A 22933-nucleotide genomic window follows, 5' to 3' on the forward strand; every position below is an offset into this window, starting at 1 on the left:
TGCTTCACTGATAGTGACAGCTCTTTGGATCTCATATTGAGAGTTGACAGCAACTGATTCCAAATGCAAATGTCACACCTAGAATCAACTTCAGACCTTTTACCTGCTTAATTGATAATGAAGTAATGAGGGAATAGCTCACACCTGTCCATGAAATAGCTTTTGAGTTGATAGTCCCATTACTTTTGGCCCCTTAAAAAGTGGGAGGCACATCTAGAAACCGTTGTAATTCCTACACCGTTCACCCGATTTGGATGTAATTACCCTCAAATTAAAGTATAGTGTACGATGTATGTTAGTGTATATATACTGGTTATATTGGGCAGAAAAGTGTATGATGTATGTTAGTATATATACAGGTTACATTGGGCAGTATAGTGTACAATGTATGTTAGTATATATACTGGTTATATTGGGCGGTGTAGTGTACGATGTATGTTAGTGTATATACTGGTTACATTGGGCAGTATAGTGTATGATGTATGTTAGTATATATACTGATTATATTGGGCAGTATAGTGTATGATGTATGTTAGTATATATACAGGTTACATTGGGCAGTATAGTGTACGATGTATGTTAGTATATATACTGGTTATATTGGGCAGTATAGTGTACGATGTATGTTAGTATATATACTGGTTACATTGGGCAGTATAGTGTATGATGTATGTTAGTATATATACAGGTTACATTGGGCAGTATAGTGTATGATGTATGTTAGTGTATATACTGGTTATATTGGGCAGTATAGTGTACGATGTATGTTAGTGTATATACTGGTTATATTGGGCAGTGTAGTGTACGATGTATGTTACTGTATATACTGGTTATATTGGGCAGTATAGTGTACGATGTATGTTAGTATATATACTGGTTACATTGGGCAGTATAGTGTACGATGTATGTTAGTATATATACTGGTTATATTGGGCAGTATAGTGTACGATGTATGTTAGTATATATACTGGTTATATTGGGCAGTATAGTGTACGATGTATGTTAGTATATATACTGGTTACATTGGGCAGTATAGTGTACGATGTATGTTAGTGTATATACTGGTTATATTGGGCAGTGTAGTGTACGATGTATGTTACTGTATATACTGGTTGTATTGGGCAGTATAGTGTATGATGTATGTTAGTATATATACTGGTTATATTGGGCAGTATAGTGTACGATGTATGTTAGTATATATACTGGTTACATTGGGCAGTATAGTGTACGATGTATGTGAGTATATATACTGGTTACATTGGGCAGTATAGTGTACAATGTTTGTTAGTATATATACTGGTTATATTGGGCAGTATAGTGTACGATGTTTGTTAGTATATATACTGGTTATATTGGGCAGTGTAGTGACCAATGTCTTTTAATGTCTTTATAAGTAAGTTTTAATTTATCCTCCATCCATTTTTAACTCTACATTTTGCCTCCCCCTCTTGTAGCTCAAACTAAGAATGAGATATGGCTATAGTTTTCAATACACCAGGTTTATTACAGCCGTGCTCATTTTATGCCATATATTATAAATATTGTAGGTAATATATCAGTTTTGGAATTCATTTTTTTTAACAACAACAAAGAAAAATTGTCGCTTTATAATACTTTATATCAAATGCTATGTGTTACTGAGCTGTGTCAGTGTCTTTCGTCCTCACATTTGCCCCTCTGCAGCTTGTTGCCACGTTAGGAGTGAAGTGCTGGCCTGTCTGATCAGACAGAGTGTGAGTGACAGTCTTGCAGCCTTGCTCTGCAGAAATGCCCTGTGTGGCCCGGTGGACTCGTAGGCAGGGCCAGGGCCAGGGATGTCACGGCAGCTTTGCGGATTGTAATTTCAAGGTTTTTTTTTTTTTTTAATTATCTTTATCCGAAACCGTGAGAACAATGTTGTACAGAGGTCTGTAGCGCAGCACAGGAGGTAATACATAAATGATGTAACAAGTGCACATGAATGTCAGGAAAACAGACTTTTATATCCATTGTGAATTTACGAAAATTACACATTGAGGACTCGGCGATCCCTTAAAAGACAAAAGAAAAAGGGGAAAAAAATCCTCCGAGTCTCTGGGTGGGTCCAGAATGTATCCAGGAGAAATAGGGGCTGGTATTTTTTGGCTGAGCCAGTATTTATACTATAGGAGCCTATGAGACCTCTAGGGCTGTATATAGAGGCAGCATGTGTCGTATTGTCCCGGGTGAGTATATTGCGCTATTTGCAGTTGCGTATTTACAAATGAATTAATTTTTATTTTTTCTGCTTTGTTCAGACAGTCTGGTGAAGGATGTTTTCCTCGGTAGTGACGTTTGGGAACCAGCAGTTTTACTCCCTGAAGAAAGAATGTCAGAAGAAAAAGGAACTTTTTGAAGATCCAAATTTCCCTGCCAACAATGATTCTCTGTTTTATAAGACTCAGCGGGTCCAAGGTGTCCAATGGAAACGGCCAAAGGTGAGACGATCAGTGCCAGTCTGGTCATTTCCCTACAGGTGTGTGCAGGACACCAGGTGTAGGGGAGAGAGTCATTATAGGTGTGTGTGGGACACCAGGTGTAGGGGAGAGAGTCATTATGAGTGTGTGCGGGACACCAAGTGTAGGAGAGAGAGTCATTATAGGTGTGTGGGACACCAGGTGTAGGAGAGAGAGTCATTATAGGTGTGTGTGGGACACCAGCTGTAGGGGAGAGAGTCATACTTGTGTGCGGGACACCAAGTGTAGGGGAGAAAGTCATTATAGGTGTGTGTGGGACACCAGGTGTAGGGGAGAGAGTCATTATGAGTGTGTGCGGGACACCAAGTGTAGGAGAGAGAGTCATTATAGGTGTGTGGGACACCAGGTGTAGGGGAGAGAGTCATTATAGGTGTGTGTGGGACACCAGGTGTAGGGGAGAGAGTCATTATGAGTGTGTGCGGGACACCAAGTGTAGGAGAGAGAGTCATTATAGGTGTGTGGGACACCAGGTGTAGGAGAGAGAGTCATTATAGGTGTGTGTGGGACACCAGCTGTAGGGGAGAGAGTCATACTTGTGTGCGGGACACCAAGTGTAGGGGAGAAAGTCATTATAGGTGTGTGTGGGACACCAGGTGTAGGGGAGAGAGTCATTATGAGTGTGTGCGGGACACCAAGTGTAGGAGAGAGAGTCATTATAGGTGTGTGGGACACCAGGTGTAGGGGTGAGAGTCATTATAGGTGTGTGTGGGACACCAGGTGTAGGGGAGAGAGTCATTATGAGTGTGTGCGGGACACCAAGTGTAGGAGAGAGAGTCATTATAGGTGTGTGGGACACCAGGTGTAGGGGAGAGAGTCATTATAGGTGTGTGTGGGACACCAGGTGTAGGGGAGAGAGTCATTATGAGTGTGTGCGGGACACCAAGTGTAGGAGAGAGAGTCATTATAGGTGTGTGGGACACCAGGTGTAGGAGAGAGAGTCATTATAGGTGTGTGTGGGACACCAGCTGTAGGGGAGAGAGTCATACTTGTGTGCGGGACACCAAGTGTAGGGGAGAAAGTCATTATAGGTGTGTGTGGGACACCAGGTGTAGGGGAGAGAGTCATTATGAGTGTGTGCGGGACACCAAGTGTAGGAGAGAGAGTCATTATAGGTGTGTGGGACACCAGGTGTAGGGGAGAGAGTCATTATAGGTGTGTGTGGGACACCAGGTGTAGGGGAGAGAGTCATTATGAGTGTGTGCGGGACACCAAGTGTAGGAGAGAGAGTCATTATAGGTGTGTGGGACACCAGGTGTAGGGGAGAGAGTCATTATAGGTGTGTGTGGGACACCAGGTGTAGGGGAGAGAGTCATTATGAGTGTGTGCGGGACACCAAGTGTAGGAGAGAGAGTCATTATAGGTGTGTGGGACACCAGGTGTAGGAGAGAGAATCATTATAGGTGTGTGTGGGACACCAGCTGTAGGGGAGAGAGTCATACTTGTGTGCGGGACACCAAGTGTAGGGGAGAAAGTCATTATAGGTGTGTGTGGGACACCAGGTGTAGGGGAGAGAGTCATTATGAGTGTGTGCGGGACACCAAGTGTAGGAGAGAGAGTCATTATAGGTGTGTGGGACACCAGGTGTAGGGGAGAGAGTCATTATAGGTGTGTGTGGGACACCAGGTGTAGGGGAGAGAGTCATTATGAGTGTGTGCGGGACACCAAGTGTAGGAGAGAGAGTCATTATAGGTGTGTGGGACACCAGGTGTAGGGGAGAGAGTCATTATAGGTGTGTCGGACACCAGGTGTAGGGGAGAGAGTCATAGGTGTGTGCGGGACACCAGGTGTAGTGGAGAGAGTCATAGGTGTGTGCTGGACACCAGGAGTAGGGGAGAGAGTCGTTGGTGTGTGTGGGACACTGGGCGCCATATCCAGCGCACCACTTCCTTACAGTTGTGTGTGGGACACCAGGTGTAGGAGAGAGAGTCGTCATGGGTATGTGCGGGACATCGGGCGCTATATCTAGGGCAGCAATTCTATAAAGGGGTGTACGGGACACCAGGTGTAGGGGAGAGAGTCATAGGTGTGTGCGGGACACCAAGTGTAGGGGAGAGAGTCATTATAGGTGTGTGTGGGACACCAGGTGTAGGGGAGAGAGTCATTATAGGTGTGTGTGGGACACCAGGTGTAGGGGAGAGAGTCATTATAGGTGTGTGTGGGACACCAGGTGTAGGGGAGAGAGTTATAGGTGTGTCGGACACCAGGTGTAGGGGAGAGAGTCATAGGTGTGTGCTGGACACCAAGTGTAGGGGAGAGAGTCATTATAGGTGTGTGTGGGACACCAGGTGTAGGAGAGAGAGTCATTATAGGTGTGTCGGACACCAGGTGTAGGGGAGAGAGTCATAGGTGTGTGCGGTACACCAGGTGTAGTGGAGAGAGTCATAGGTGTGTGCTGGACACCAGGAGTAGGGGAGAGAGTCTTTGTTGGTGTGTGTGGGACACTGGGCGCCATATCCAGCGCACCACTTCCTTACAGTTGTGTGTGGGACACCAGGTGTAGGAGAGAGAGTCGTCATGGGTGTGTGCGGGACACCGGGCGCTATATCTAGGGCAGCAATTCTATAAAGGGGTGTACGGGACACCAGGTGAGGAGAGATTTATTATGGCTGAATGCAGGACATTGGGCGTCCTATTTAGGGCAGCAGTTCCTTACAGGGGTGTGTGGGACACCATGTGTAGGGGAGAGAGTCGTTGTGTGTGTGTTTGTGTGACACCGGACACCATATCTAGGGCAGTACTTCCTTACAGGTGTGTGCGGGACAACAGATGTAGAGGAGAGTCATGGGTGTGTGCGGGACACCTTGCGCTGTATTTCTAGGGCTGCAGTTCTTTACAGGTGTGTTCGGGACACCAGGTGTAGGGGGGAGAGTCATTATGGTAATCTGCGGGACATTGGGCACCATACCTATTGCAGTAGTTCCATACAGGTGTGGGAAAGACCTTCCTAGAGCAGCAACTCCCTACAGGTGTCCGCAGGATACTGGAGGATTTGGAGCCATTCCTATAGCCACGATCACCCATGGGTGTGTTAGACGCCAGATCTAGTGCAGCGATTATTTACTGGTGTTTGCGGGAAACCAACTCTGTTCAAGTCAGAGGTCCTAAAATTTGTGATATTAGAATGTAATTGGGTTTTATTGCTTTCTGAGCAGGCACATTTGTAATGAAATAGGGTAGAATGCATTAATCAACCTCTGAATTGGTTTCTCATTTAACGTTTTGTATGTCATATTTATTTTTTTGTCCCCCATTATTATTGCTTTGATTTACAAGGCACAAGTTGGTAGGGAACTTAGACACACCTATAAATACATTGGAAGTGCTGCACTAATTACCTAATATGTTTTTGCTATGGCTGAAAAGAAGGGACTTAGGGACGTTTGCACGTTTAAAAATCTATCTGGTTTATTGCATGTAATGAAAAACTTAATATTTTTAAATATATACATATGTAATAATTATATAAAAATAGAGCTTCAATGAAATTGCTGGCATTCATTCAATCAAAATCTCCACCTTCAAACAATTAGTCATGTAAAGTTCCTTTATCAAGAGTCTGATTTATCTTTATATTCTCCTCTGATTAAAGGACTGTTTAAAATCTGGTTCCTTAGTCCACTTAGCGATGTGCGCACTCCTCGTGTTATGCGGAAATAGCGGCTGTTGTACAGTCAACTTTTCAAGATAATATACAATGTCCGTGTATACAACAGTTCATAGATTTTATTCTAGTGCCTGTTCCAATCTGGCTGCACTAATAGTATATAGGCTTCAGCCGCATATCCACTACACGATTAATTAAGGATATCGTTAAATAATTCATTTATTTGTGCAGTGGACATCGAGCCCACACTGAACGATATATCGTTCAGTGCCGACACCCTCCTTCATCCCCGAACTTGCACAACCTGACGATCAACAACAGCGTCAACGACCAGCGAGAGCGCGAATTGCTGGTCATTGACTGTATATCCACTGCACGATATTGCGGACGATGAACGATATCGTTTTCGTTCAAATCGTCCAATTTATCGTGTAGTGGATATGCGCCTTTATACTGACCGATATTCATATGGTATATCCTAGCCTCTGTATGTGGGAATCTCACGGAAGAAACAGCAATGTGCGGCTGCACTTCTAAACTCACTGCTGGTAGGAAGATTGGCTATTATGAAGTAATAGTCTCCAAGCCCAGGATTACACCTGCAGAGTGGAGGAGAACAGAATCCATACAGGGCCCTACCGGGTATCCGTGCTGTATGGAAATAGCAATCGGCTGTCAGTGAGCCAATGTTTGCAGGAGCAGCAGGACCACCACCTGGGAATGACTCTCTAACGCGTTTCACTTCTAATTGGAGCTTTATCAAAGAGTAATGTGGTCCTTTAGTGGATGTCTTTATATACTTATTGCTCCAGAAACTCCTTTCTCTTTGGTGTGCAATTTCAAAACAGGTGTAATCAATATAGATACAATTAGTATTCCTTTTCAGTGAAATGTTTCATTTCTCTGGGCGGTAATAATTTATAAATATTGGTGGCGTTGTCAGATATCACAAATCCCCAGGAAAGTCTAAGTGGGGTAAGCCATTGGGCAATGATTTCCCTCAGTTTCTCTAAGACAGGGATGGGGAACCTCAAGCCCGAGGGCTGTATCAGACCCTCTGAATCATTTGGTCTGGCCCTCATCTGGCTAGCAGGGTGCCTAGAAGGGCACACTGCAACTACAATCTATGTAGCAGTGCCGCCTGGAGCATCCTTAGGATGCTTCAGACGGTCACACTGCTGCCGTTACATTGCTGTAATCACCGGTGATTGTGGCCACGCCACCGTGTAACGTCACACGGAGGGGGTGTGGCCTGCACCGGGCCCGCGAATAATGTTATATATATCAAAATGGCCCTTGTCAGAAAAAATGTTCCCCACCCCTGCTCTAAGAGGTTGTCAGCGGTGTGCCTCTTACTGAAACCAGTGATACACAGCGTAACCTGCCTTGGAACGAGCTGGCATTTTTGAGATGCTGTTACTGGTGACGCTGTTGTTGTTTAAGGTGATACATCTACCCAGTGGGCTGTCACAGTCATATAGTCCTTTGTCTGCTTGTCTTTTTCCACTTGTCCACATGTCCATGGTTAAGTGGACATTGGGTACAACCGCATTTTTTAGGACATTGAGGACACTTTTTCTGACGTCTCTGTACATTCTTGGTATCGAATGCCTAGTGAAGTGGAATGGAATAATTGTTGTTCCTGTCGGGCGTGAACAGCTGCATTTCAGCTCTCCTCCGGGGGTGGCACGCTGAAATGTGCTAAAAAGTGACCCGTTTGGGTGCCCAAACAGCATTTTTCGCAATTGTGCCCAACACTTTGGGTTTAGCCATTTTACGTGGCTAAACCCGACCTCTTTGGTCGCGATAATCGAAATCAATTGAATAACCCCCCCCTCGCAATCTCCCATCACTTTAGACGGGAGATCGGGCGCAATAAAACAATTGAATACCGCCCAAACTCATTTTCAATATACTATCATTTCCCAGATTGAGTTTGAGAAATGATAGTATATTGAAAACGAGTGAAAGGCTATAATAGTGTATATTATCTGTAAACGTTGACTGTACAACAGCAGCTGTTTCCACATAACACGAGGAGTGCGCACATCGCTAATTGGACTACGGAACCAGATTTTATACAGTCCTTTAATCAGAGGTGCATATAAAGATTACCCGACTATTGATAAAGGAACTTTGATACAGGTCCAAAGAGATCTTTACATGACTAATTCTTTGAAGGTGGAATTAGTAAGATTTCTATTGAATGAATGCCAGCAATTTTACTGAAGATCTATTTTTATATTTTTATTACATATGTCTATATTTAAATTGTAAACAAATATAAAGTTTTTTTCATTACATGCAATATACCTGCTACAGATTTTTATACATGAAAACGTGTCCAAGTACCTTCTTTTCAGCCCAAGCAAAAATATATTGGGTAGTTAGCGCAGCACTTCCAATTTATTTATATGTTTGCGCAAGTTCCTCTTTGCTTATTTACATTTTCGGGTATGTGCCCACAGGCATACTAATGTGTTTGCAGCTATCGTGCTTGTGTGTGTGTGTGTATGTATATGTATATATATATATATATATATATAATATGGCGGCATTCAGACGACTTGGTACAATAACGGCCACAGGCAGTGACAAAAGCACGATTTCTAGAGGGGGGTTTCCAAATGCCTGATTTTAGAGTGAGTGTGGCCAGTCCATGAAGAGGGCAGAATTAGCACTTATCCAGCTTTAATATGCTTTATACAATGTCTATATGTGCCATAATTCCAGCATATACAGGATCATAGTAAGTCATTTGATGCGGCAGTAAGCCATCCTGTCTGAACTGAATGTTTTTATGTTAGAGTTGGGCACCATTCCAGAGCATTGGAGCTAGTCTGGGAGCCTGGAGGAGCAGCAGAAGAACCTAGCACTTCCCTGGACATATTGGGCTCCTATTGCAGTGCATCCCTAACAGTGCATGTTTTCCAGATCCCCTAGTTGGTGCACAGGTTATTTATTACAGGCTGATACATGTTAAAAGATCCACAGGTGGTGCTAATTATTTCATTTGTGATACTGAGAAGAACATGCAGCACTAGTAAAATTCTATTATATTACGATTTCTACTGTGGCCATGGTATGTGCTGGGGAGGGGGGGTTTCCAGGCGGATGGAAACCCCCCCTGCGTTTGTCTATGATAGGAGCCTGTAATCGGTCAACGCTTCAGAACTTATGTTCTTTCGTCAGGATGAACATAAGTTCATCCTGGTGGTGCTTCCCCTTCCACAATGATGCCTCCATCTCCTGTCCGTCTAACTGAGGCGTGACAAATACGTCAGCTACAATACAATCGCTCGGGGACGTGTCCTAACGGTGAGGGATTTGTGTGACATCGCGACAGACGTCGCGTTATAGTTCCAGCCTACTTGAGGCAGACATTACTGCAGCTACAGGAGACCAAACTGGTTCGTACAGTAGCATTTCTCACAATCCCATTTGCTGCAGATGGGGAAATGACTTCTTGGTATTGAGGTCACTGGCCGGGGTCAATGAGCGGTTTATTTCCCTCAGACAGTTCAGGTCATTGTATTTCAGAAACCATTCACTTTTCTGTCCTCATCATGTTTTGTCATCTCTAATTAGTGTTGGTGGCATCGTTGGCTGAATGGGGAATGTCCAGAGCACTATTTGGTGGTGATGGGGGACACTGCGGACATAAATCTGTCTGACAGACCCCCGGCCTATATTCATATTACAGCCAAAAAGTATAAAACAGAAATATTTTATGAATCTGGAATAATTCTCCATCTGGTCATGCCGTCATTTGAAATACTCATTTAAAATAAAATTCTCATGATGCTGTGAACGTTGTTTTGTAAAACCGTGTAAGAGCCTTTATACCAGCCCTAAACGTATGCAGAATTAACGTCGGTCAGATATTATGATGGACTAATGCAAGTTCCATTGAAATTCCATTACTCCTTGTCGGATGTGGCACCTGTTTTCTTGCAAAATTGTTGTTTAACCAGTTAGTAATTGGGTCTGATACACAGTAGGTTTTGCATTGAGTTTACTGCGTTCTATAATTAATGTTGGAAGCGGTGGAGGCTGTAAAACCAGACCGGTCCGTGGAACAAGGACAGCTACACAGCATTACATACCTGCAAGATAGCGGACAATGGACTGAGACCTGTTCTCTGTTTCTATAATAGCGCACCCAACCCCCACCCACTCCAAAGTCAGTCAGTTTCTTTTTATGGCACGCCAAGAAAAAGTTGGGACTCCCTTGTTTTAAGTCCTCTTCATATTTTTTTCTAAGTTCCCAAGTAAGGAATCTGCGTACGGCTTCTGTTTTAATGTTAATTGTTATTCGCCCGGGAGGGTGAACTATTAGAACACTATTATTGTGCTTTAAAAAATGGGGACTGTCCTAGAATAATCAGGACATGTAGAATCCTAGTAATATTATTGTTTCCTAGTGGACTGAATATCAGTGCAGCAAATAGCTGTCGATTCGGGTTAATGAGGCAGGAGATGACGGGAAAGGGGGGGGTATTCATAAAATCTTGGACGGAGATAAAGTACCAACCGATCAGCTCCTAACTGTCATTTTTGAAACACAGCCTGTAAAGTGACAGCTGGGAGCTGCTTGGTTGGTACTTTATCTCCCACAATTCTCTCTCTCTCTCCAAGCTTTCATGAATACCCCCCTTCATGGAGTGCAGCTTATAGTAAATGAAGATGTTTGTAAATGGGGCCACTGAGAGAAGAACAAAGGCGGCATGATGCCCAGTCTAATAGAAGTCTTAGTAGCAGAGAGCTCTGAGTGTAAAATGACGTTTTCTGGGACATGTTCCATATCGGAATTCATTAGCTGCCTGTGGACGGCGGGCCAGCTGACCGGGCCGTTTGGCTGGCTGTCAGAGCACGACGTTAACACAGCGAGTATTACACATGGAGTCTGTCCTGTACCTGGGCTACAACATACTGAGCCGCATTCTGTATATAATGATCAGGGCTTCCTAAGGAAACTCCTATCACTTGTCCATTGACGTGTAGATAAAAATAAATAACCTATGGTCCTTGCCAAGTAAAACAGTGTATTTAATACTGCAAAGAAACATTTTTTACATGCAATTGCCAGGGTTCAGTATTTTAACTATTTGGTACGACCTGATACTTTACTTGACCCAAATATATATACTGTATTTTTTTTTTTAAGTGCGCCTTTTAAAGGATCACTAAGCCTTAAATAAAGGCGCTGTTAATGATAATCGCATGTATGACGTCGCTTCCCAAGCTGTAGCTGAATAGGATGGCTTGGAAAGGCCAAGGACGGATTCCTGAATTCCTGGAAGCAACCTGACAACAGCGAGTATAATACACATTTTGTACATTATTATTATACCTGGCGGTTGCTCGGAATGAGAGGGAATTGAACTAAGCCGAGATGTTAGGAATACCTGCGTTATTAGGGTGTGTAATTGTTACAGCTTCTAGTTGTATGGTTACATATGGGAAGAATAAGATTTAGAATAGAGACTTACTGGAATAATGAAAATAATAAAAAAAAAATGGTTCTATAATGACTGCTAATGTTTGTGCCCTGTTTAAGGAATATAATTAAAGGACCAATAATCGAACAATGTAAAAAAAAAAAAAAAAAAATGTATGCAAACCTCTCGCTAGTGTATACATTGCCGACTGTCATTATATAGAGGAGAGAGGAGGTAGCTGGCCTGCAGAGCCACGTGCTCACCCCTGGTCGCTAGATTCTAAAAGGTCAGCGACTCGCGCTGTAATAAAAGCACGTTCCCACGCTTGTAAGTGGGACAGCGTTTTGTAGTTTTAGTGCTTTTTGACAATAAATAAGAGAAGTGGTCACTTATATAAATGATGCAATTTTGCACCTTGTAACTGCCCCGCATACTGGGGGAGGGGATCTTTACAAACCCCCTAACCAGGTGCCGCTGCACCCGGCGTCAGTGACCTCCAGCCCGGCGCCGCAGGGAGACTCTAAGGCGGGCGCCCGCTGAGATGTTGTTACCAGTGGGCGCCCGGCTCCTTCTCTGGAGCACCTTGCTAGCCGGAGGCTGGAGTTCTCTCCTGAACTCCAGCTTACCGGCTCTCCCCACAGGCACTATGGGAGAGACGTCATGACTTCTCTCCCATAGTTCCGAGGAGCAGCCAGGCGGACAGGACGGCGGCGGTCACAGGAGCGGGGTTTAAGGTATTTATTTTTTTGTGTGTGTGTAAGCGGCACTACGGGGGCATTACCAGGGGGACTACAGAAGCATTATCAGGGGGCACTACAGGGGCATTATCAGGGGGCACTACAGGGGCATTATCAGGGGGCACTACAGGGGCATTATCAGGGGGCACTACAGGGGCATTACCAGGGGGCTCTACAGGGCATTACCAGGGGGCACTACAGGGGAATTACCAGGGGGCTCTACAGAGGCATTAGCAGGGGGCTGTACATGGGCACTACAGGGGCATTACTAAATGGGCACTACAGGGGCATAACTAGGGGTATTACTACATGGGCACTACAGGGGCATTACCAGGATGCTCTACAGGGGCATTACTAGGGGGCTCTACAGGGGCATTACTACATGGGCACTACAGGGGCATTACTAGAGGTATTACTACATGGGCACTACAGGGGTATTACTAGGGGGCACTACAGGGGCATTACTACATGGGCACTACAGGGGCATTACTAGAGGTATTACTATATGGGCACTACAGGGGCATTACTATATGGGTACTACAGGGGCATTACTATTTGGGCACTACAGGGGCATTACTATGGGGGCATTACCATATGGGCACTACAGGGGCATTACTATGGGAACATTACCATATGGCCACTAGTACAGGGGCATTACCTCAGCGGGCATTACTATAGGTGCACTACTGAAGGGAGCACTGCTGCGGGGGAATTACCAGGGGGAGGGGGGCGCCAAATTACTGTCTTGCCCCGGGTGACAAAAACACTAGTTTCGGCCCTGCTCTAACTGTCCTGTTCCTATGACGGACATTCCAGATCATGCTAACAATAGGATCAAGAGCTTACAGTATGTGTCAGGACCCTTGACAGTATCTTATGGTGGATCAGGGAGTGGTTTTGGGGGTGTCGCACTAATGGGAACATTTATTATTGGGTGTTTTTGCCATAGTTGGGGCTTCTCAATATACATGAAATTATTACCTTTGGGTTAGCCTGTGGTAAAACCCGCCGTAGAGTCTAATCACCAGGTTTCTCTGCCGGAAGCCAATTTATGAAGGATCGCGGCGGTTCATATTCGTATTTTCTTAACGCTGTCGCCAACTCAAGAAGGTAATTGCAGGTGCAGGCCACAGAGAAAATGCTTCATTTATTCACTTTTTTTTTAAAGATTTCTATTTTATAAACTTTTTTTATCTTTTATATTTAAAAAAATATTTAAACTTTTTTTTTTCAAAAAGTTTATTTCAAGTCTCCTGCTCGTGTGAGAGCTGGCAAAGCTGCGCAGATGCACGCATTACCGGTTGGCGAAGTGATAAGACTCCTCTTACCACAGCCAGTCAGTCAGTCGTATTGCCGGAGAGCTATCAGTCATCTGCCGCAGTTGCATTTTATTAGTGAATTGCGGTGATAACTAATTTTCTTTATCACCGTGATAAGTGACAATTAATTTTTATTTTATTTTTAATTTTTTTTGCAAGTGGAAATATAGACATTTATTTTTATTTGTATAGCACCGGCAATCGGCAACAAAGAAAAAATACTTTTAGTATATTTCCAAAGGAGGGATCAATGAGGGATCAATGTGAGGGGCGGGAAGATTTTGTCCCTCTGTGCCGAAAGGCGCCAAGAATATAAATGGTCTGCTCCAATACATCATCCATTAACCTTTCGTAGACCGGAAAAAACTCCATCGGACGTAGTCCTCTCCTATTAGCAGGGAAATCCAGAAAGACTTACAAAGCACCTTATCCAGGCCTGCAGGGATGAACGCTATAGTGAATGAATGATACCTGAATGGCGGATTCAGGCGGGATTAGCTGTGGAGTGATGGCTGTGTCGGACATGGGAGCAGGGACCCTGAGCAGCGATGAGCAGTTCCTCTTACCGGAACTGAGTGAGATGAGAGGCACTGTAACACGCTGGCAGAACCCTCACACTGATCACATCAATAGTCTGTATCACGTATCAGCACTATAGTGTCTGCATCACTAATGGGAGAATTATGGACGTCACCGGCTTCTCCTCAGAAGACTCTGTGAGCTTTCCTGCGGGACAGGAGCTGGGAGTTATCCTGGCAGAGCCTGTTCAGAGGGTGGAGAATACTAATGGGTCGATTGATGGAGAATTTCACGCTCTGACAGGATTTATCACATCACTGACAATAATGTGATGTAATAATGAAAAACGACTTCTGGTTGGTTGATCCATCAGTGGAGAAGAAGCATCGGGATTTCCCTAAGACGTGAAGTGCCAGCTCTGAAGATTTGACAAGAGATGGTGTGATGCCCATAATTATACCAGCTGAACTGTGAACAGTATCTATGTGCTATGATGCTCCGCCATTCACTGGTTCTCAGGCTAGCATGCGCAAGGGCCCTTTTTTAGTGTTCCCAGGAATATATGACGTGTAAACCAGAACTATTGGGTATTGGTTCTACTTACAAGAGGGTTGCCTCCGCGGTGCCTCAGAAGTGTTTTGTTGATGTCACTAGCGCATTGGTAGAATTTTGTATTTACAATTGCGATTATCCTCATTTTCAACCATTTCTCAGAGCTTTCTTTTTGCAGTGTCTTTCCTTAGCGTTAGAAAAGTGTACCGTTGCGCAGATGTGTGAGACGCTTACGAAACGTTTACAGACCTATTTACGAAGGTCATTTGTGACCATCCTATAAGATTTGGGGGTATATGTATCAAAGCTTGATGTGAGGTAAAATTGTGAAATATTGACCCCAACCAATCAGCTCCGAACTGTCATTTCTTAAACACAGCCTGCAAAATGTAAGTTAGAAGCTGATTGGTTGGTGATATATAAAATCTCACAATTTTATCTCACATCAAGCTTTGATACATATGCCCCTTAATTTGTAATCCTTTCTTACAAAACCTCAGTTTTGCCTGTTTCCCCCCGTTCGCACCACGGAGTGTACCACATCCCTATTACGTGGAAGGTTGGTTTACTGCATTGTTTCTGCCAGGTTTTGTGTTTGCCATTAAGATATTGTCATACATACCACAGTGCAAACAATACTTGTTTAATAACTGTGCAAACTAGCGGTGAGAGCACCTGGGGCTCACCCAGGCCTACGCCTTGTTTCATAATCAGCTCGCACCTTTATAACTCTGTCAGTGGAAGTGAAGCCAGCACATAGCACAGGTGTAATTTAGTCATTGCCTTTCCATAATCTGATCCAAACACCTGATTGTTAAATGACCTAAAGACGTAAAAAATACTTACAACTTAAGCTAGGTACACACTATACAATAACTGCGATAATTAACCAATAAACGATGATTCGCCAATAAACGAGTGCGCCCGGCATCTGTTCTGCTTCTGCCTCCCCGCAGAGCAGCGGTTTGCACTCCCCTCAACTTCCCCCTCCACTGCGGGACACTCGGGCCTGCGGGTGGGACCGCGGGACAGTCCCAGAAAAACGGGACTGTCCCGTTGAATGTGGGACAATTGGAAGGTATGTATTCGCAATAATCTGCCCATGTCCTACGTTATCCTGTGACTACGTCGTCCCTCTTGTGGGCGGACATATGCAAAATCAGTGTGGCGTGGCCGAAAAAACCCGCTGACTTTTAATAAAATATTGCATTATGTGCATCACATATATTGGGGCTTTAGATTTGCTGAAAAAATCGTCCCGTTCGTCGACTCGATCAAAAATGTGTACCTAGCTTTAAAGTCTCATTTCTCAGGTAGCAGTGCTTAGAGTGTCCACAATTGTATAGAAGACATATAGGGGTGTCTGTGATTGTGGGGGTACGTTTTGTTCTCAATGCACAGCATTCTGAGGGACGCTGTAGTTGGGTTCTCCTCATCCTAAAATGAGTGATAACAGAGAACAATGGCTCTGAAAACTGAAGGCCAAGTCAAACCTGTCTAGTGCTGTTAGTAGAGGCCTATGTGTAATTGGATCGGCTTATAGTGCATCCAGAAAGTATTCACAGCGCTTCACTTTTTTTCCACATTTTGTTATGTTATAGCCTTATTCCACAATGGAATAAATTAATTTTTGTCCTCAAAATTCTGCACAATCCCCAGACCGCTGTCCTTACAGGGGATAATGTATCAAACCGTTGAGAGAGCGAGAGATAAAGTGTAGATGTTGCCCTTAGAAACCAATCGGCTTCTAACTGACCTTTGTCTAGCACAGGTTATGAGGTGACAGTTAAAAGCTAATTGGTTGCTATGGACAACTTCACTTTCTGTCTCAAAGGTTTGATGCATCTCCCCACTCGGTCTTGGAATTACATCCAACAGCGACTGAGACCTGTACTTGTCAGCTGCATGTATCGGGTGGGAACACACTGAGGCCTGGACATGACGGATGGTCATACGGTTAACCCTCAGGGCTAAGGTGACATTTGAATACTTTTCCCACAGTTCAGAGTTTTGTGGCCAAAACCTCATCGTTTCCCTAAGGTGGTAGATTAGGAGCTTGTGACTGGGAGTGCTGTATTCATCAGACACTAGAACACATTACCGCAGTGACCTCTAAACCTGGGTACACTACCCGGCCGTTTGTCCAACCCGCCGACCTATCTAATGATTGGTCAGTGTATACACACACTTACCAATCGTTCTGGCGATTTCTCTGCGCAGTTGGCGCTGACGTTACAACTAGGCGGGCATTTAAGTTTGCCCGTCCAGTTGAGCTGTCACTCACCGTCGGGTCCCTGCAGCATGTGTACTGGTGTTCGGCAGGTCACCCGTATGCACTTGCAGATGAAACAATATATCTGCCATCTGCTGTACTGTACAGAAGGTCGGATTTGTCTGTGAACGACGTCATTCACAGACCTATCCGCTGTACACACCCAGCGATGCACTATAGATATCACCCGTTCAATGGAACGGGCGATATATCGATCAGTGTGTACGTTACTTAACGCGACCAGTTTCCCCGTTGCAGACTATCCCTGTGTCTATGTCCTGGTTACAGAAACATCTGTGCTGTGTTTACATCCCACATAGCAGGAGCAGTGATCTATGCCTGTGTCCTAGAGAGAGGACACTGGTTATCCCGTATAAGGGACTGTCTGTTAGTACATGTTCCACTCTGTGCTGTCTCTGCAGAGCTCGGCTGTGACCACGGATTTGCATTTTCTGTACATCTGATGTTCGTTATATATTTGCAAGTGGACAAAAGTCTCTGATTTGCCCCATATTCAGGGGGGCACCAGCCATGTCCCCTGTCTGAGTCATGTTATAAGGGCTAAATATAAGGTTGACCAAATTTCTTTTAGATTCATTGATAGCGATTGTTAGTATTAGCCACATTTTTGTAATTAATTTTATTCTCCATTGAGTAGCTGTAGCATTAAAGAACTGTAGTCACAAAAGGGACATTTTCACATACTGTATGGAGTGTTCAGACTTGTTGGGTACGGCATGCCGGTGGCCAGCATCCCGATAGGGTTAGAATACAGACACTTGTTGGTCTGTATTCTAACCCTCCCCGTCTTTCTACCTTAACCCTCCCTTCCCGGTGCCTGAACCTAACATTCCCCCTAGTTCCTAAACCTCCCCGCACCCTAAACCTCTCCCCCTAGTGCCTAACATTAACCCTCCCCCTAACCCCGCTGCTTACCGCTGGGATTCTGACAAGTATTGGGATTCCGGCGCTGGTCTACCAAGTGCCAGCATCCCAACTGTCGGGATTTTGACCGGATCCCGTTCAGACTTACTCCAACTTATTACTGTCATTTGGTTAGAAGATGGAGGAGCGTCATTGTGCGTTATCTACAAAAACATTGCGCTCATTATGTTTTCCAGAATTGCACAGTAACAGTGCAGATCATTCCCTTATCGTCAATGGTATTCCAGTAATGGGTGACCGGATACACATGAAGGGCCACATGGTGCTACCCTGTAACCTGAAAAAGGGCCATATATATTCACCTTAATCTCACTAGTACTTTAAATCAAGGGTGTTGCGTCACGCAGAGGTGGTATATGACCGGCTGCTTCAGGCAAAGAAAAGCGCTATTTTATTTTCCATTTTAAGCCGTAACAGCTGGGGCCATAGGTGAAGCTCGGTGGGGGTTGAAGTGTAGAATAAGAGCTGGGACAGAAGGGTTAAAATGATTAAAGGATCTGAAGGGCCACAGGTGTAGGCATGGAGGCCTGCAGATGGACCTAGAGGTGGTTGTTGCCCATAATGGAGAATGTGTTACCTAGGAGACTGTAAGGTAACACCCACCTTTGGCGTATTCACTAAGCAGAAGTGTAAAGGTGGCAGCATTGTGCAAAGTTGGCGTGTGGATGGATTCTGTGCTTGACGGATCTCATTTTGGGGGGGGGGGGGAGGTAGAAAATGTATCATACCTTAGAGGTAAAGTGGATTGTGCTTGCGTTAAAAATGCTAGCAGACCGCATGTCATTACGTCGGTATGAGGTCTAAGTGTTATTACTACAAAATGGACATTCGTAAATAAATAAAAAACGTATACGTTTCTGAATACATGGTTTAAAGGTTGATTTAATTTAGTTTTCATCAGAAGAATAAATAGTGTTATCTCTGTGGGAAATGCGGTACTGTGCATCTGTCATTATACAGGATAAAAGTGGATCCTGAGAATTGCCACCAGCAGGGTCTGCGAAACACGATAAGCCGGGCACCACACCAATCCAACCCAACTGCGCCATAATATATTTTATTTTGTTTTTCACCGATAACCGGTAAGCGAGCGCCATACTGTGCTTCATATGTGTTGACCCTTGTCTGAGGCCCGCTGGGGAACCCGGTACCTGTCCTGACTACCACTGTATAATGTATCGCGTATGGAATAAATGGTTCTGTGACTCTGCTTAGCTGCATAAATACAGAGTGTGGTCAGACACTGAGGGGTAAATTTACTACAGTGCGAGTTTTTAGAAGTGAGTTTTAAAAGTGATGTTGCCCATAGCAACCAATCAGATTCTAGCTATTATCTTCTAGAAGGTGCTATTTAAATGTTAAGTAGAATCTGATTGGTTGCTGTGGGCAACATCACTTTTAAAACTCACTTCTAAAAATTCTCACTGTGGTAAACTTACCCCTGAGAATTGCATCCAGAATACAGGACACGAGGAGCAGCGCTGTGTAGAATTGGACACGGAGGAATGGAGACAGAACAGAAACAGGGGGTACTGAGCTTAAATAACATTAGCGGATACTGAGAATAACATTTCACATTCAGAATAAAAGAAATAGTATTGTGTGACTGTCCATACTATGCAACAAGTATGGAGTCTTGCAACCAACATATTAATACACTTACAACAGCGTGGCTGGCATAGGCGGTAAGGGGCCATTCTTTCTGACCTGGGGCTGTAACTAGGATGCACCCACTGTTCTGCAGACCCAGTAGTGGGATTTATACCTTTGTTATAGAAATATGCTTTGTTAATGGTGTTAGAAAATAGTCAAAAATGTTGTTTTTTGTTTTTTTTTTTGTTTTTTGTTTTAATTTTCATCGACCAATATGTATGAAAAAAAACTGAGCTCGTGAGCAAAGTTCTGTAGAATTTTATATAGATTCAAAAAATTGACTAACATTTAAGATGCGTACACACATAACGATGTTAGTAACCAACGATTTTAGTGAACGATTTTCATCCAGATTCTCCCTTGAAAAAGTGAACGAAAATCGTTTAGAAAAATCGTTGGTTACTAAATTAATGAACGATTTTTTAATCATGCATACAGTGAATGGACATGGTTCATTCTGTACAAAATGAACGATTTTCTGAACGAAAGTAGTTTGTTGGACAGTCAGAATGGATGATAAACTACAAACGTGAACGCGCATGAACGTTTATCGATTTTATAAACTATTTAACGATAACGACGTTGTTTTAGTTAAATTGTTAAAAAAATCGTTGCGTGTACGCACCTTTTATAAATAGATTATATTGTCAATTTAAGGGTTTAACAAAGCAGAGATCATATAAAAAAAATGTGTGATTCATTCTGATGATGACTAAACATAGATCTGTCACTGTTACAGGTGTAATGCCAGTATCCTGCCAGTATAACATAAATGCCAGTATCCTGCCAGAATAACATAATGCCAGTATCCTGCCAGAATAACACAATGCCAGTATCCTGCCAGTATAACATAATGCCAGTATCCTGCCAGAATAACACAATGCCAGTATCCTGCCAGTATAACATAAGAGATATGGTAAGAACTTACCTTTGTTATCTCTGTTTCTACGAAGTCCATAGGGTCCACAGGGTTGACCTTGGGGTATAGGTTGGGAACCAAATCCGGGCACCACGCAGTTAAAGCTTTTAGCTCCCAGGATGCACTGGGTCCACTCTCCCTATAACCCCACCCCCAAGCCAGAGGCACCTCAGTTTGTAAGTTTGTAGGAGGAGGAGAGAAAAAGAGAGAGAAAACTGGAACACTCAATAACCATACTCACCGAAATGGGAGACGGAAAACCGGTGACCAGCCACACAGCCCATATGAAGCCAGGTGCGTCAGGGCGGGCGCCCTGTGGACCCTATGGACTTCGTAGAAACAGAGATAACAAAGGTAAGTTCTTACCATATCTCTTGTTTTCTACTTCAGGGTCCATAGGGGGTCCACAGGGTTGACCTTGGGGATGTCCCAAAGCAGTTCAACCAAGGGTGGGGACGCTCCTGTGCTGAGAGGAGAATCCGTCGCCAAAAAGGAAGCATCCTGAGAGGCAAAGGAAACCAATGCCTAGAACCTTAAAAAGGTGTGGACAGAAGACCACGTGGCCACCTAGTAAGGCAAAACAGCCGAGGCGCCACAGCGAGCCGCACACGAGGGTCACATGGCCTGAGAAAAAACAAGCATCAACAACAGGAAGGCCTACCCATGGGTAGGCCCCTGAGGAAGACCTACGAGGCCATCCAAGCCAACATTTGGTTATAGGCCGGCCATCCTTTCCTGTGAAAACCAGAAATCTCAGACCACCAATAAGGAGTCCGATTTCCGTAAGGAACCTGAACGGATCACATAAATCCAAAGAGGCCAGACCACAGTCAATGAGGCCACACCAGCCGAGAGGACTGGGGACAGAATGGCCGTACCATAAGTTCCAGAATAATATGGAACCTGAAAACCACTAAGAAGAAACACAGGGCGAGAGCAACTCCCACCCTGACATGATGCCCTCCAGAAGAGGGAGCCACATGAGAACGCTCCCAATTCAGACACTCTCCTGGTTGATATAAACACCCTGAGAGAAAGAGAGAGCCTAAGCAATAGACCATGTAATGGCTATCACAACCAGCGGTTCCATTGACTGTCCCCGGAGGTAACGAAGAACCACTACTTACTCCAAAGGAGTCCCTAGGGAGGACAAATGGAGGCATAATCAAGAAAACACTCCAAAGGATGAACTGGATACCAGAGTGAAGCCATTCCATATCTTAACCATACTGACAGTGTAGAGATCCGCACTGTCAGGAAGACCAGGCCAAGTGTGAAACCCAAGCCAGCCGGAAGGAATGCCAGAATATCTGGAAATCCTGGACACCGGAGGATTGTATCGACAGGTACAATACCATAAGATTTATGGCTGCCACAGTTTGTGGTAGGTCCCAGCAAGAGCTGATCCATGTGCTCTAATCATTCCAACGATGACAAAGCCAGGGAAGCCGTAAGACCACTGTAAGGACACAGTCAAAGACAAACGACCCAGGTCCAAGGCAAAACCAAGGACCCTGAGACAACAGGTCCGGGCAGTGAAGCATCAGGGATGGAGTATCGATGTAGAGACTCCGAAGATCCAAGTACCCCTGACATCTGGGGCAATCAGGAGCCACCAGCAGGAAAGCATCTCCGTCTCGATTGAAAACACTTCCAAAGACCTCGAGGAAGAAGGGAGACCGGAGAACACAGGTACACAAAGTGGAAGGACCACTTCACCGACAAAGAGTCGCTGAAGTTTGCTTCAGAATCCCCAGAGCTGAACTGTAACACCATAGTGTGATAAAGTCAGAAGGCCATGAGGGTCACCTCAGGGGGGCCCCCCCTGCTCACCAGGAGATGAAACCTCTCTTGGGGAAGAGACTAGTCCCCGGGATGCACGTCGTGACGGCTGAGGACTCCCGCTTCCCAATGGAGAGCTCCTGAAATGAACGCTGCCGAGATGGTCGGGAGGAGACCCTCGGACTATGTCCGAATATGTGACATACCTGTCATTGCCACCCAACGAACAGTGTTGCTAAAAAGGAAGCCACTGTCCTGACCCTGTCGGACTGAACCTTTTCAGGTTCACCGGGAAACCAGAGTTATGCCAGAGTAAGTTAATTGACAGGGTGGAATCGACAGACGTCCAACTGCACTGAAAAGGATTCGATCCAGACACTGTCCCTAGCAAAGAAAACCCTGGACGAGATGGCCATAGCCACCCGGACAGGGACCGACTTGCCTCCGGAGAGAGCATCATCGTTTGAACAGTTATCCGACAGAAAAAACTAATTCCATCTGGAGATGAGCCAATTATGGAAAGGCCTGGAATGGAACTGAGCCCATTCCACCATGCATCCCAGAGTGTAAAGACATCTGTCGACTGCGCAGACAACCATGTACTCCTAATGGAAGAGAGGAGATTCCGTCTTACGCCAGAAGAATTCTCAGATTCTGAGAATCCAGCAGGGATCCTAGATGAAGAATACCCAGAG

At 44.6% G+C, this 22933-nt stretch overlaps 1 protein-coding gene across 1 annotated transcript in view; it reads left to right on the forward strand.

The window, feature by feature from the left end:
* Positions 1 to 22933, forward strand: part of CAPN5 (calpain 5) — a 146119-nt gene that overhangs the window by 57299 nt on the left and 65887 nt on the right. The window contains exon 2 of the mRNA XM_088473792.1: positions 2277 to 2456. Coding sequence (XP_088329918.1) covers positions 2292 to 2456 — 165 coding nt within the window. The 5' untranslated portion in view covers positions 2277 to 2291. The remainder of the gene's footprint in view (positions 1 to 2276; positions 2457 to 22933) is intronic.

Source organism: Taudactylus pleione, unplaced genomic scaffold (assembly GCF_031769625.1).
Source record: "Taudactylus pleione unplaced genomic scaffold, aTauple2 ptg000140l, whole genome shotgun sequence".
Taxonomy (NCBI): domain Eukaryota; kingdom Metazoa; phylum Chordata; class Amphibia; order Anura; family Myobatrachidae; genus Taudactylus; species Taudactylus pleione.